Source organism: Xenopus laevis, chromosome 3S, assembly GCF_017654675.1.
Source record: "Xenopus laevis strain J_2021 chromosome 3S, Xenopus_laevis_v10.1, whole genome shotgun sequence".
In the NCBI taxonomy this organism is placed as follows: Eukaryota; Metazoa; Chordata; class Amphibia; order Anura; family Pipidae; genus Xenopus; species Xenopus laevis.
Window position 1 is genome coordinate 73,406,523 of NC_054376.1, and position 15,162 is coordinate 73,421,684.

Consider the following 15,162-nt stretch of genomic DNA (forward strand, 5'->3'; position numbering starts at 1 on the left):
AGAATTGGAGCAAGAGATTTTGTGTTTGCCTTATACCACACAATTGGGATTCCATCAGGGCCAGGGGACTTGTTGTTAGGGAAACTGGCTATAGCATCAGCAATTTCTTCCTTAACTATAGGGGCCTCGAGGGCTATCGCTTGTTCCAAAGTTAGTTTAGGAAATGGAATGGGGGCTAGGTATTCCGGTAGCCCTGGGTTAGGATCCATTCTAGAGCCATATAGTTCCTTATAGTACTCCCCAAAAGCATTCGCTATTGCTTGTGGGTCTTGTATCTCCTCACCTAAGGGCAGGACTAACCTAGGGACGGCAGTCACTTCTTGTGGCTCTTTCACTAACATCCACTGCTATACGAGTCAGGATTTCATCCAAAAGTGTCGCGGAGATAGGAGGAGGGATATACACATTAACAATTATAAAACAGTAGCTAAATAATTGACATTTTATGGCTAGGTACCGACACTTTGGGTCTGTGTGGAGGTCCGTCACCCCAAGGCCCATTCCTTTTCTAGTGAGAATTGCTACTCCCCTAAAGTGGGAAGAGTATTCCACATGGTATAGGCTGCCCACCCAGGCCCTTCTTAGTGCTAACACTCTCTGTCCCGTTAGATGTGTTTCTTGGAGCAGGCATATGTCCGCTCCTGATTTCTTTAGATAATCCAAAACTATTGACCAATTAATACGGATATTTAGTCCCCAAGTGTTCCATGATACAACTTGTATCTTCCGTTGCTTGTTTGCCATGGTTACACTCATGTTTGGTTTACTAGTCTGGTAATCGGGGGGGGGGGGGGGACCTGGTGTATGTATTCCCATGGACAGATTTTCATTAAGGCTAGGGAAGGCTAAGCCTCCCCAAACCTATTTGACACGTAAAACTAAAGAAAACCTGCTCCGTTGCTGAATGCCACTGGCCCTTTAAACAGCAGTAGAAAGCTCCTGTCCTGCCTCTAGATCGATGCTGTAGTAACACTGCACACTGATTGGTTCTTACTGCTTGCAGATTACCCAATCAGAGCACAGCTGTCTGTACAGACATTAAAATGATCCAATCAGCGACAGAAGTAGGCGGGGCTCAGAAAACTTTACAGACAGGAGGCACCAGATGTAAAGACCGATGAGAGGGACCTGCACGGTTAGCTACATACTAAGAGAATATTTGTAGTGATTTCCAGAACACTGACAGGTACAATATACATTCTGAGGTCACCTACAGCAGCTGCTGTTCCAGTCCCTGTTGTTACCCTTGTGTCATGGATTAAACCTTTCCTTTTTTATGGTTTTCTTTTTACTTGTAGTTTTTCTTACAATTCTATTGTTTTGTTTATTATGTATTAGTTCATATGGAGCCCTCATACAAATATATTATCCTGATATGTCCTGAGGATCATGTACATAAAATATGTCCTATGTTTACTGTTTTTCCTGAGGGTATTTTATATAAAATTAGCACTTCATTTTTCCTCATATAGGTTCTGATGGTATAACTGATGAAATTGATACTTGGCATTTATCCTGACCTGTTTACAGGGCCAAATTTCTAGTCGCGGCACAGTAGTGATGGGCACTAGGGAACGCTGTGTTCCCTATGTCACTTGGAGTCATGCCACCCCTACAATTTCGCTGCCCTAGGCCCGCACCTTTATGGCCTCGCAACAAATCCGGGCCGGCCTGTTTATTAAGGATTTATTATAATTCAAATTAACAATTCATTTAGCCAGGATGCATCCTAACCCTAGTGTTTCACTTCCTTTGATGTTATATGTGTCTTGTGTCAGTTAATGTGCCTGTGTCTGTACCCGCTGTCTTCTATTGCATATATTGTATACTCTATTTATACACTGTCTATATTGTGCCTGGGGTGCCAGTAACTGGTGTGTAAAATGTGCCTGGTGTGTCATAGAATGTGCCAGTCTTTCTTTTCATATAATGTGTAGATTAACCAATGCGAAATGGTTAAATTAAAACAAAATTTTTAATACAACATTAAAACCAATGTCCAGTGTGCAACTTTAAAATATCGGTTAGCAGCAGGAGGCTGATCGACCAGGCAAATAGGTGGGTTAAATTGGTGATGTGCTGTTGCACCTATATAACTTACTAATAATCGAAATGACTATTTAGCATATTCAATATGCCCCAGTATAGTCGAAGGCAAGGTCACCCAGAGGATACCACTTACAGTGCCAACCCCTTCACCCACTTTGAGATCCCTCCCCATAGGGGCAAATTTACTTACCTGTGACAATTCGCCAGCGCCATCTTCATGCACATCACAACATTTCGCCAGGCATAATTCACCTGGACAACGCTAATTCACGAAGATCGAATTTGCTCACAGGGTACCGAATGCTTTCAAAGTTGCGCTAGCGATAATACAATCAGCAGTTCGAAGTTACGCTAGCGTTGCCAAATTTGCATAGGGCGTGCAGTTAAAGTACAATGGCCGTAGTATATGTTGCAGCAAATACATTACACTACACAAGGCCAGGGAACCTTAATAAAATTATATAGAGTTGTTATAATGCCCTACACATGTGCCCACAGTATAGCTTAGGTGCCATATGTTACCAAATGTAGGGGGGAAGGAAGGTACCCCAAAAAAAAATTTCAATCTTTTTCAGCCTATCACCCTGTAAAAAGGAAAAGACGACAGCGTTTTTTTGGGACTTAGAAAAAATTTAAACTTTTTTTTGACAAACTCCTATCTATTCTATTGCACTTCGCCTGGTCTGAGCTGGCAAAGTAAACTCTGGCGCAAGAGGTAACATTCAGTAAAATAAAAAATGTAGTGAATTTGCATAGTAACGCTTTTTCGCCAGAGCGAAATTCGCCTGGCGTTAGAGTGCGAAGTTACGCCAGAGTCTATCTCCATCGCTAGTGAAATTATGTCAGCGACCATAAGCGACCATAAGTAAAGTGCCGAAATGACGTCACACTGGTGAATTTTCGCCAGCGTTAGCCACGTTTGCCCTATAGAGTGGTTAGATAGGTGTACTTGTGTCGTTAATGTCGGTGACCCAAGGCCGTTATCGTAACACAATGTTTACAGTGTGCCTCAGGCACATAAAAGCCTAGATCTGCTACCAATGCTGGCCCTCGGATCCAAAAGAGCCTCCAACCCCTTCACCCACAGTGATTTCCCTCCCGATCTGTGAAAAAGCTTGTTATGGATGGGAGGGTGCAGTTACATGGGTCATCTCTTTCTTTTCTTTTTTCTGACATATGTTTAACTATTTGACCCTGCACACCATCCCCTGTGTTTGATGGTTGGTGTTCCACAATATCTAACTTTTATGTCCATCTTTAGCCTACCCAAACAATAAAATCACCCTCCGCCTAAGGTTGTGCTGCCAGAACAGATCCTTCATAAAGTCATCGTAATGAGATAGGATGGAAAACAGAATTAGAGAAAAAGGAGTTTGAATAATAATAATAATAATAATAAAATGAATAACAACAAAAATACTTGCCAAAGTCTGGTTAGTACATACAGTCTGCCCATTGGCCAGGGTATTGAATGCAGTAGACATTAAAGGCTGAATTGTGGCAAATTGATTTCCAAGTAAACGAAAAGCCTCTATCAATTTCGCAAACCATGGAGAAAAGATCCCCTTAATAAAAACTTCAGTGGTAACAGCAGTGGAAAGCAGATCTGCCAGAGGAATGAAATGTTCCATCTTGGATAATCTATCCACAACCACAAATATCATGTTGAAATCAGAAAAAATAGCTAGCTGCACAAAATAGTCAATTGAAATACTTTCACAGGCCCTTTCAGGAGTAGGAAGGGGTAGAAATAGAAGAGATAACAAGAGAGGACATATTGTTGAATGTCAAAATAGAGGATATATAGACTTTGAGAAAGGCTGGTGCGACAGCCGAAACGTAAGTGACGGATTCTTAATAAATTACTTGTTTGTTCATAAGTCCTGTGAGTGCGGCTTCTTCAAGATGATGTGTGGATTTCAGATGGTGGCGTGCACCCAGGCATGGTGTAAACTTTATTGTGAGTGCTGATATTTTGGAGATTATATATATATATACACACACACATGTCCCCAGTAAATATGAGGTCACATTTATGTGAATATATGTATGTGTGCATCAGACTAGCCTAATTCTATATTTGATTAATCTATTCACACTCCCACTGATAGGGGTCACTCATAAGTCCACACCGTGGGGGAGTTTAGACACAGAGAGCTGCTGTTCTGGCAGTTGAGAAGCAGCAGCACACCAGTAACTTTGGCTCTGTGTCTCCACTCATTTTCTTTAACAGGTATGTCCTTTACAGCCTGTTTAGTCTCAAAATATGACTGAAGGTTGTATATTAAACTGATTTATTGCTGCAAGTATACTGTAAATCAGTTAGATACTAAAGGAACAGTAACATCAAAAAATTAAAGTGTTTTAAAGTAATACAACTATAATGCTGTGTTGCCCTGCACTGGTAAAACTGATGTGTTTGCTTCACAAACACTACTATTATTTATATAAATAAGCTGCTGTGTAGCAATGAGGCAGCCATTCAAATGAGAAAAGGCTCAGGTTACACAGCAGATAGCAGATAAGCTCTGTGGAACATAATGGTGTTATCTGTTATCCACTATTTAACCAGTGCCATATAGCCCCTTTTCTGCCATTGCTACTCAGCAGCTTGTTTATATGAACTGTAGTAGTGTTTCTGAAGCAAACAGATCTGTTTACCGGTGATATTTTCATTACTTTAAAACACTTTAATTTTTTGGCGTTACTGTTCCTTTAATAGATATCTTATATTGTGTGTTTAGTTAATTGGAATAATGGCATTACTGTGAGTGAAGTACACTTATGTGTGTAAATACTATACCACTGCTATGCTGATTTGCCCTGAATGTGAAGCAATGGGAAAAGGCACAAGTACAATGTTGTTTGGATGTTAGCATCTTTTAGAAAGCGTGTTGAAAATGAAGCAGCACGCCAGTATCTTTGGCTCTGTGTCTCCACTCATTTTCAATTACAGAATCACTGTTGCCATTGCCACACTGTGGACCTGTAACAGACATACATATATATAACAAACAATGGAAAGTTGTGTTCACCACTAATTTTTAAAAACATTTAAGCGGGTGTGCAACGAGGCATGCAACCGCAAAATACATACATACAAGTACAAGAAGTCATCTGCACTCCTATTATCAATATATTTAAGATATTGAGACGTTTTGCTATCAAAACTGCCTTACCCTTTAAACAAAACAGGGATTGTTTGTCCATATATTGCAATATATTCAAGCTGCCCAATATACTATACTAAATACTATACCACTGCTTTGGTGAGACTCTCATCTGTAGCCTATGCTGATTTGCCCTGAATGTGAAGCAATGGGAAAAGGCACAAGTACAATGTTGAAATGTTAGCTTCTTTGCAGGCCTGGATTTGTGGCGAGGCCACATAGGCCCGGGCCTAGGGCGGCACATTTTTGGGGGCGGCATGCCGCCCAGCCGCCTGTGCTCCCCAGTGCTTCAGCGCTCACACGCTGGCGCTTTTGCGCCAGAGTCTGGTAGTGCGGGCGGGCGCTAGGACCGCGTGGAGCGCATGGCCTAGGGGCGCCCGCCCAGCGAATCCGGCACTGCTTCTTTGAGAAAGTGTGTACAACATAGGTCAGCTTATTGTGTGACATATGAGTTAAAAGGGCAACTAATAACAAAACTGGATATTGTGAACTAACTATGTAATAAACAGTTGAGAAGAAGCAGCACATCAGTAACTTTGGCTCTGTTGCCACAGCCACACTGTGGGCCTGTAACACACACACATATATACAGTATATATAGGAAACAAAAGGTAGGTCGCACTCACTGAATCAAGGTGAGAATTTATTCGTGGAGGCTGACCTTTCGGCCAACACAATAGCCTTTATCCAAGCAAAGAAAAGGTGTAAACACAAAGGATGGGAAGCTGTGAAAATAATGTCATAATGATATCACTTAAAGTGCAACAAGTAAACAAAGGCTGCAAAAATTGAAAAGAAAATGTAAGAAAAAAAGTGAAATAAAAACAATGAATCTGAATCCAATCCAGTAAATGAAATAAATCCAGATCATAAAAATAATTTTATAGTCAGAAGTCATAGTGTAAACATTCACATATTATTCAGCATGTTGTGCTGTGTTAGTAAATCATTGAAGTCTTTAACAATTTATCCAGCAGCATAAAAAAAAAAGTAAAAATACAATTTTAAATGCTGTCCATGTCAAGCTACCAGTGGATATATTAAACACGGAGCACCAGCAGTCGTTAAAATCCATATTTTATTGAATCTTCATTAAAAAGATAAGCAGACCATGTATCCCAAAGGCACGCTTGAAGCGTTTCGTGGACTAAGCCACTTTCTCAAAAGCTGTCAAGCTACCAGCAATTACATATATTAAGTCTCAAAATGCCTAACTAGAGGACTCAAAACTAATCTCCGATATGAAAGGCATAGCCACGGACCAAGTGAGTGAGCCCAGTGTGAGCCAAGAGTGTCTAGAGTTGTATGGAAAGAGAACAGAAGTGTGGAGTGTGGCTGGTTTCCAAAACCAAAAAGCACTTTGTGTAGGTTTTGTTACTGTGGAGTTATATTAATAAACCCTTAAAATTAACAGTCCCTATGGATGGAAATCCCCTACAACTGCTATTCCCCTAGTTGCTAGGCAAAAGTCTTTGTATTTAAAGGAAAACTATATCCCCCAAACAATATAGAGCTGTAAACAAATATAATACACAAAAGCCATGAATATCCTGTAAATTATATCCTTATAAACGGTGAGTTCTGATGTCATCAGTTATAAACGGTGAGTTGTGATGTCATTTCTGTCACATGACTCAATGAAATTTGTGTATTATAATAAATAAAGTACCCCCAGTTGCAAAATATGAGGATATTAGAAGTTACCTCGGAGTTCCATGACCTGTATAAAAACACTCGGCCTTCGGCCTCGTGTTTTTATATGGTCATGAAACTCCTCGGTAACTTATAATATCCTTATATTTTACAAGAGGGGGTACTTTATTCACTATATATTGCATACAACAGCTCATATGAAAAACCCTGCTTTATCTAAATAAACTATTTTTATATGAACCATGTTCATATAAATACATTTTTTGTAGTATATGGCATTGAGTAATCCTAAATTAAAAAAAACTTGCCATTTTAAGAACCCCCTGGGAACATGGGGCAAATTCACTAACCTGCGGCGTTGCGCTAGCGCAGGCTCGCTGCATTTTGGCTCGCCAGGGTGCCGCTAATTCACTAAAATCCAAAGTTGCGCTCAGGGAGGCGAAAGGTAGCGAAGTTGTGCTAGTGTTAATTCGTCAAGCAAAGCGAAGTTACACTAGCAATGCCTAATTTGCATATGGCGCCAAGTTAAAGTACAATGGACGTATATGTAGCAGCAAATACATTACACTACACAAGCCTGGCAAAGCTTCATAAAATAAAATAGAGTTGTTATATTGCCCTATACATGTGCCCACTGTATAGTTTAGGTGCCATATGTTAGGAAATGTGGAGGGAAGGAGGGTACCCCCAAAAAAAATTACGATCTTTTTCAGCCTATCACCCTTAAAAAAGGAAAAGACGCCAGCGTTTTTTGGGACTTAGAATTTTTTTTTAATTTAACGTTCAGTAAAATGCGCAAATTAGTGAATTAGCGTAGTTACATCCCTTTGCCATAGAGCAACTTTGCCTGGCATAAGGGTGCGAAGTAATGCTAGAGACTAATAAAAGGATAACCACAGCATTAATTTGTTTGCAGAGTGCTCTCCTCATTTCCTTTTAAATCACGCTAGAGTAGGTCCACTTTGCTAGCAAATTTACGCCAGCGCCCGTTAGTAAATTGGCTAAGTAACTAAATGACGTCACACTGGCAAATTTGCGCTCGCATTAGCCGCTTCACGCTTTAGTGAATTTGCGTCCATGAGTTTTACGATTCATGTGAAACCAAGGGAACATTGCCCTTGGTTCTGTCTTTTACTCCCACACTTCTTCCTGTTACAGTTAAAACTACATTATTTCTGGTAACGTGATCTCCATAAACTATCCCAAAATGGTGGCTCAGGGTAAAAGGACAATATTTACTTATACATTTATACTATATATATATTATATATATAATATATATATATATTATATATATATATATATATAGTAACAAAAAGGAGCACTCCCAATACAAATGTATCAGCTTGCCTGAGTGCAAATGAAGCAAACATTTGTAGGGACACCTACCAAACATTACAGGAACTGTCCAAAGTGATTTATTGCAAACAAAAATTTACAAAGTTTCAATCACGTGTGATCTTCCTCAGGGAAAAACAAACAGAAGTGTTGATTAAATAAACACTTAAAAACCCTCCCCCCAGTAAAATGGCACCAAACCGAGGCTACCATAGTAACTCATAAAAAACTTTACAATACAGACACACCACAGTAGTGATTAAAACCCAAACCATAATACAATGGTAGAGTTTTGAGACAAATGAATATGAGAAATCTTTGCATAAGAAAAAAATTACATATAGTAATCACAGCAAATGATGTGATATCGTGCAAACCAAAATACAGTGCTAGCTAAAACAAATGGAATTAAAGACATGGGTAGAGAATGGCAGGTCACATATAGCATATATAGCTATATACAGTGGCGGAACTACCTGGGGAGCAGGGGGTGCGAGCGGGCCAGGGCCCGCACCCCCTCAGGGCCCCCCGGCAGTCCGCGAAGTCCACGTGCCTCTGTGCGGCGCATATTCCCGGCCAGTTTCAGGGTGTACGGAGGGGGGCGGGGGCCTGGCTGTGTGTCCTGTGCCAGGACCCGCCCCCTCTAGTTACGCTTCTGGCTATATAACAAAATATAACACAAATGGGGGGGGGGGGGTCGCTGGTGCCTATTCATGATCATGCAGAACCGGGTTTAGAACTGCAAGGGTTGCCACCAAAAGAAGCATGTGGGCCAGGGGATGGTGGCCCCTGGCCCATGCGGTATTTGTGTAGTGGAGGGCTCCTCCCAAAACAAAAGATGGTTGTTATAGGCGGAAGCGTGGGGTTTGTTCTGGGTTTGGGATACCTTACATAACACCCCATGTACAAGGTTTAGTCAGATACAGGACTAGAATTTGTCAGGAGTATGTTCTAGGAATGTAAGATAGTAAGGAATATCTATAGCAGCTTCGTGCTCCACCCAAGGATTATAGCTAGAGTTAGCACTCCTTTGCATTAACAGAGAGGGAAAATAGCCTGTGTAGTAGTTACAGCCTGTGTGTGGAAAGTATTTTAGGTGGTGGTATGAAATGGGATGAACTTTAACTTGGAAAAAGTGAAGATAAAAGATTAAAGGGGCTGACACTTTTAAAGTTAAAGTCTATTACAATATCAAGGAAATCAACACGCTGCTTATTGCACAGATAAAGCTGCATTGGAGCAACAACATCAAATAAATCTCTGCTTTACAGCATGGAATCCAAGAGGTGCAACTCTGGTATTAGCACAGATAACTGCCCAAACAGCAGGGCAAAAGTGTCTGCAAAAGATATCACTGCAGACAATGTTAAGGCTTACCTGGCTCATTTGGTCATTTTGCTGCTAATTGACCTCTAACATCAGAGCCTGTGGATTAGTATCTGAAATTAAAATCACTGTATGATCATCTTACTGTATATGTCTTGCTTCTCTAGAGGCATATAGGCTATTTGTAAAAATGTTTGCATGGTAGTCATAGAAGGACACTGATTAGTGTCTCTCCTAGTTTGGGGAGTTTGGTAACTTTGGTTCATGTTAGCTTGGTAAATACAATTGACTTTCTGAACCTGGGGGTTGGGGATTTGTGCATACATTTAAATCTACTCTGGTTACTATAGAAACTCAATATGGTACTATAAACTATCATATGGGGCCTGTAAAAGCACTAATCCGTGTTGTTATTTTGGGAAGAGTTTTCCATTTTGGAAACTGTGGATGGGAAGAGTAATTCTGAATATATAGGGGTGACCTTACCCTAGAAAGGTTTGCTGACCTTGAAGAATTACAGGACATTGACAGGTTACCTGATTTAGAGGTCTCCCTCATTAGGAATTGCACCCAATTCTGAGCCAGGTGTTCAGATCCATGTGTGGATTATAAGAGGTGAAGTTGTGGAACAACTGGAGGTACTCCTGTTTGAATATGTTAAAGGAACAGTAACACCAACAAATGAAAGTGTATTAAATTAAAGGGGTTGTTCACCTTCCAAACACTTTTTTCAATTCAGTTGTTTTTAGATTGTTCCCCAGAAATAAAGATTTTTTCACTTACTTTCCATTATTTATTTTTTACTCTTTTTCCAAAATCTAAGTTTAAAGTTGAATGTCCCTGTCTCTGGTGTTTGAGTCTGGCATCTCAGTAACTCAGGTGCAGACTCTAAACTGTTACAATTTTGCAACATTTAGTTGATAAATTTCTCAGCAGCATCTCTGGAGTATTAGCAACTATTGTATCAATTCTAACAGCTGCCTGTAATGAAACCCAGGGATTCTGCTCAGCAGGGACAAATATAACAAATGTATCAACTGAATGTATCCATTTAGAACAGCGACCCCCCCTCCCAGAGCTGCTTCAGAAGGTGAAAGATTTCATTTTACACTTCAATATTACAAAAACGGTCACACATAGTAAATAGAAAGTCATTGGAAAAAGTTCTTATTTCTGGTTATCTATCTAAAAACAACTAGTTGTTTGAAGGTGAACAACCCATTTAATGAAAATATAATGCACTGTTGGCCTTTATTGATAAAACTGGTGTGTTTGCCACAGAAACTCTACTATAGTTTATACAGTATAATAAGCTGCTTTGTAGCCATGGGGCCGCCATTAAAAGCTGATAAAGGAAAAAATGTACAGGATACACAGGTGAGATAAGCCCTGTAGTATACAATGCAATTTTACAAAGTTTATCTGTTATCTACTATTTGTCTTGTGCTTGAATGACTGCCCTCATAACTACACAGTTTGTTTATATAAACTATAATAATCTTTCTGAAGCAAACACCCCAGTTGTACCAGTGCAGGGCAACACTGCATTATTTTTTCATTAAAAACACTTTCATTTGTTGATGTTACTGTTCTTTAAAGCAATAATTTACCTTCTGCCCTAACTGTCAGATAACCACTTCTAAGCCCCATTACAGAGGTCCATTGGTTTCCCTTCCCATAATTGAGGTTTCATGTGAGAGGGTTGCCATGGATTTGGTAGTTTTTCTAACCAAAGTCCACTAGAGGGCTCCAACACATTTATATTGGATTATGGAACCAGATATCCTGAAGTAAACTGATCGCTTGGTAAAAAGATTTAATAAAACTCTGAAAGCCCTTTTAAACAAGGTAGTGGGTAAAGATGTAAAAACCTGGAACGGTTTACTACCATTTGTCTTGTTCTCATTCAGGAAGGTGCCACAGGCCTCAACTAGGTTCTCGCCATTTGAGCTAGTATATGGTAGATAACCAAGTGGACTGCTGGATGTCACATATGGTAAACCTAAACCCCAGGAGAGTATCTGGATTCCTAACTAGGCATACTTTTATGCATATAGCAGCCAGGCATAGCCCTCAGCTACTAGGGTGCTGCCAGTACTGCACAAGAATCCCACGGGGCAGGCAAGGGAGCTGGATATATACTACAGGGAAGTAGCCAGAGCTGGTAAGGAAAGAGCTAGACCTAGTCAGTCAGACAGGGTAAGGACCAGATAACAAGTGTTAAAAGGTCATTAGTTAGTCGAGTCAGGGCAGTTTCAGTGGAGTGTTGTGGCTTAAAACCAGATTGTAGGGAGTACAGCAGGTTATTGTCAGAGAGGAATGAGGTTAGTCGGTTGTAGACTAGGCGCTCAAGAAGTTTAGAGATGAAAGGTAGCAGAGAGATAGGTCGGAGGTTGTCAAGATTGTAGGGATCAAGAGAGCATTGGGGGTGACAAGAGCATGTTTTAGTAGAGAAGGAAACAGTTCAGTTGAGAGCGAAAGATTAAATAGGTGAGTTAAGGCTTTGATTAGACAAGGATTGGTATTGCGGAGAAGTTTTGAGGGAATTGGATCAAGCGGGCAGGTGGTAATGTGAGAAGAGGCCAAAAGCTTTGAGACTTCCTCATCATTGACAGGGGTGAAGGAGCAGAGGAGAGACTGGGGAGTGTGGAGGGAGGGTGGTTGAAGGCTAGGGGTGTTGAGTAGTGAAATGTCCCTTCTGATAGTGTCAATTTTGTTTTTGAAGTGCTCAGCAATATCTTGAGCAGAGACAGATGTGCATGGAAGGGGAAAGGAGAGTATTACAGGTAGAGAAAAGTTGTGCTGACTTTTAGAAAGGAAGTTAATGAGCACTTTTGTATGAGCAGCAGGGCCACCATCAGGGGGGGCACAGGGGGTACAACTTTACCAGGCCCGGGCCTGAAGGGGGCCCGGCAGTGCTGCACTTTTCGAAAGAGCCGTGCCCCCCTTGACAGTGCAAAAGCCGTGCTGCCCTTCCGAAGACCTGAAAAGCTGAATAGCCGAAGTCACGAAAACAGCTGAAATTGAAGTTCTGAAGCGGCGAAATGACCCAAAGTCATGAAAGGAGGTGAAGTTGAAGTCCTGAAGCCACAAGTTCAATTCAACTGAACACCAATTTTTTTTTTTTTTGTTTTTTTTAATTCCCTGGCCACAAATGTATTTTTTAATACTCTATAGGCCCCTGCCACCAATGGTTTTTTTTTAAAAAATATTCTCTGGGGCCCCAATTTTTTTTAACTTATAAGGGGGGCCCTGGCACCAATGTTTTTTTTTTTTAAAAAAATTTCTCAGGGGCTCCAATTTTTTTTTTAACTTGTAAAGCAGGCCCTGTTGTACAGGGACCCATGGTTTATAATGGCGGGCCTGATGAACAGTATGCCAAGGTTGAAGTGGTTTGGGTAGCACATTTAGTTTTTATAGGAGCAAGCTCATTAAAGGCAGTGGTGAAAGTACTATAGTAGACAGAGGTAGCCACATTAGGACAAGAGATGGCTGAGATATTGGAGTGAAGAGAGTCAAAGGAATAAGAGAGATGTGACATGTCTACAGCTTGCAAGTCACGGTAAGTACGTGTTTGGGGAATAGCAGGGGGTGAGGAGGGAGTTAGTGAGAGTTGAAATGTGAGCATATTGTGATCAGAGATGGGGAAATGGTGAGTTAGTAAAATTGGTGGTTGAACTGAGTCTGGTAAATATGAGATCCAGAGCATTACCATTGGAGTGAGAGGGGGAGTCTGAGCACAAAGATAAGCCTAGGGAGGAGGTTAGTGAAAGAAGTTTAGAAACAGAAGAGTTGTTAATGTTGTTAACGGGTATATTAAAGTCACCTAATATGATGGATGGGATGTTAGATGAAAGAAAGTAAGGAAATTGTGCAGTTGGTCCTGGTGGTCGATATATGGCAGCAATGCAGAGAAAGACTTCCACAATGATTGGCGTAGCTCTATTGTTTTGATTACTAATGACTGTAATGACTGAATGAAATCTCAAAATTAGAAGAATTCCTAGAGAGGCTAGGCCCTTCTAGGTACCTGACAACTCTAGATCTTACAAAATTCTGTAGCCCATAAAAAAGATGGAGGAAGGTTGAGGTTTGAGGCATGACATCACTTAGAGGAGGGGCTAGGGATGAACTCACAGGGAGGAGGATGAATGGGGAAGCTGTGACCTGTCAGGAGAAATTAAAAGGAGCTCGCAGGAGGGTGAATAGTTTAGGCATGACCTGTCAGCACAAAGTAAGAGTGATAGCGATTTCTTAGCAATGCAAATATTTTAGATGGGGAAAAGGGCAAACATTTCCAGACAGAAGGTCCTAAAATGTACACTGTGCATGTATTTTCAGTTACGTCTCATGCATGGTGTTTGTGTGTATCCTAAGAGTAGTAGCAGAACGTGACACTGGTTTTGTGATGGCACAAACATGCAGCCAGCTCGTTTGCTGACAGATCCAGTAGATGGCGCTATCTGTCTTCTGTTTATCTGTTTGTAAAGAGCCCAGAAACGGAAGGAAAACATAAGAAGGAAAGGCTGCTGCGGGAGAATATGGTAAGTAGTTAGAGTAGTGGTTTGTGCTGACTTTGATTTGACAAAAATGTATTTGTGGTTGATATCTGCTGTGCTTTGTGGTTACATCAGTAGTCATACGGTGAAAAGGGGCTGCTGGACTGGGAACAATAACAGCAATGTGTCAGGCTTCCTTATTATGAGTAACTAGGCGCTCTCTGATGACAACGCAAACCGACTGACATATAAACACAATAAATAGGCTAAATCTGAGAGTGGGGATAAAGATAGAAGTGTGGCGTTATTACATATGTGCTTCAGCTTGTTTGATGCCATTTATATATATATATATATATATGCCCAATATGAAAGCACTCACAGCAAATTTCATCAGTGTATATAAAGATTTATTCACCGCTCACATCTACGCGTTTCAACCCTTAATGGGTCGTCATCAGGATAGTGTATCCAAGTGAGTATCACACATTTAAAAATTCTCACACCAATCAGTGTAGTGTTTCAATAGTGACATCATCATTCAATTACCCTTAACCATTACCTACACAGCCACTATGTAGATACATCTCAATTTAACCCTCTACTTCAGACACATTCTTAGAGCATGAAAAGCCAATGTATATCTGGATAATATACAGTCAAGCAATCTTACATTATAACCTGAATCAATCCCACCAGTTTCTAAACATAATCAAAAATCGCCATCCATATGCAACAAACCTTCCAATTTCAATTGATCACCCCCATCGATAACATACTATTCAGAATGTGTCATCAGTTAGCATATCCCACACCACTATTAAAAGTGAATATGTGCAGATAAAAATTTTTTATCTCCCTTATAAAGTGCTAAGTGCATAATTAAAATATAAGTGCCTTAGTTTAATATAACATATGTCATATAAATAGACATATACATTAAAGTTAAAACATTAAAACTCTTCAATCAAATAGTGTTCTGTGATATAAAAGTTAAATTCAAATCAGCAATAAATAGCCATATCATCCAAATCAAAAAGTTGAAAAATTTGAAAAATTCTGAAAAATTTCTAAAAAGTCCAGAGAGATACACGCCAGCGCTGTCAGACTACCAGTTTCCCAGCGTA

General features: G+C 40.3%; 1 protein-coding gene across 1 annotated transcript in view; it reads left to right on the plus strand.

The window, feature by feature from the left end:
* Window positions 1–13,687: 13,687 nt before the first annotated feature.
* pik3cg.S (phosphatidylinositol-4,5-bisphosphate 3-kinase catalytic subunit gamma S homeolog) overlaps window positions 13,688–15,162 on the plus strand; it is a 30,003-nt gene continuing 28,528 nt past the window's right edge. The window contains exon 1 of the mRNA XM_018255783.2: window positions 13,688–14,080. Coding sequence (XP_018111272.1) covers window positions 14,078–14,080 — 3 coding nt within the window. The 5' untranslated portion in view covers window positions 13,688–14,077. The remainder of the gene's footprint in view (window positions 14,081–15,162) is intronic.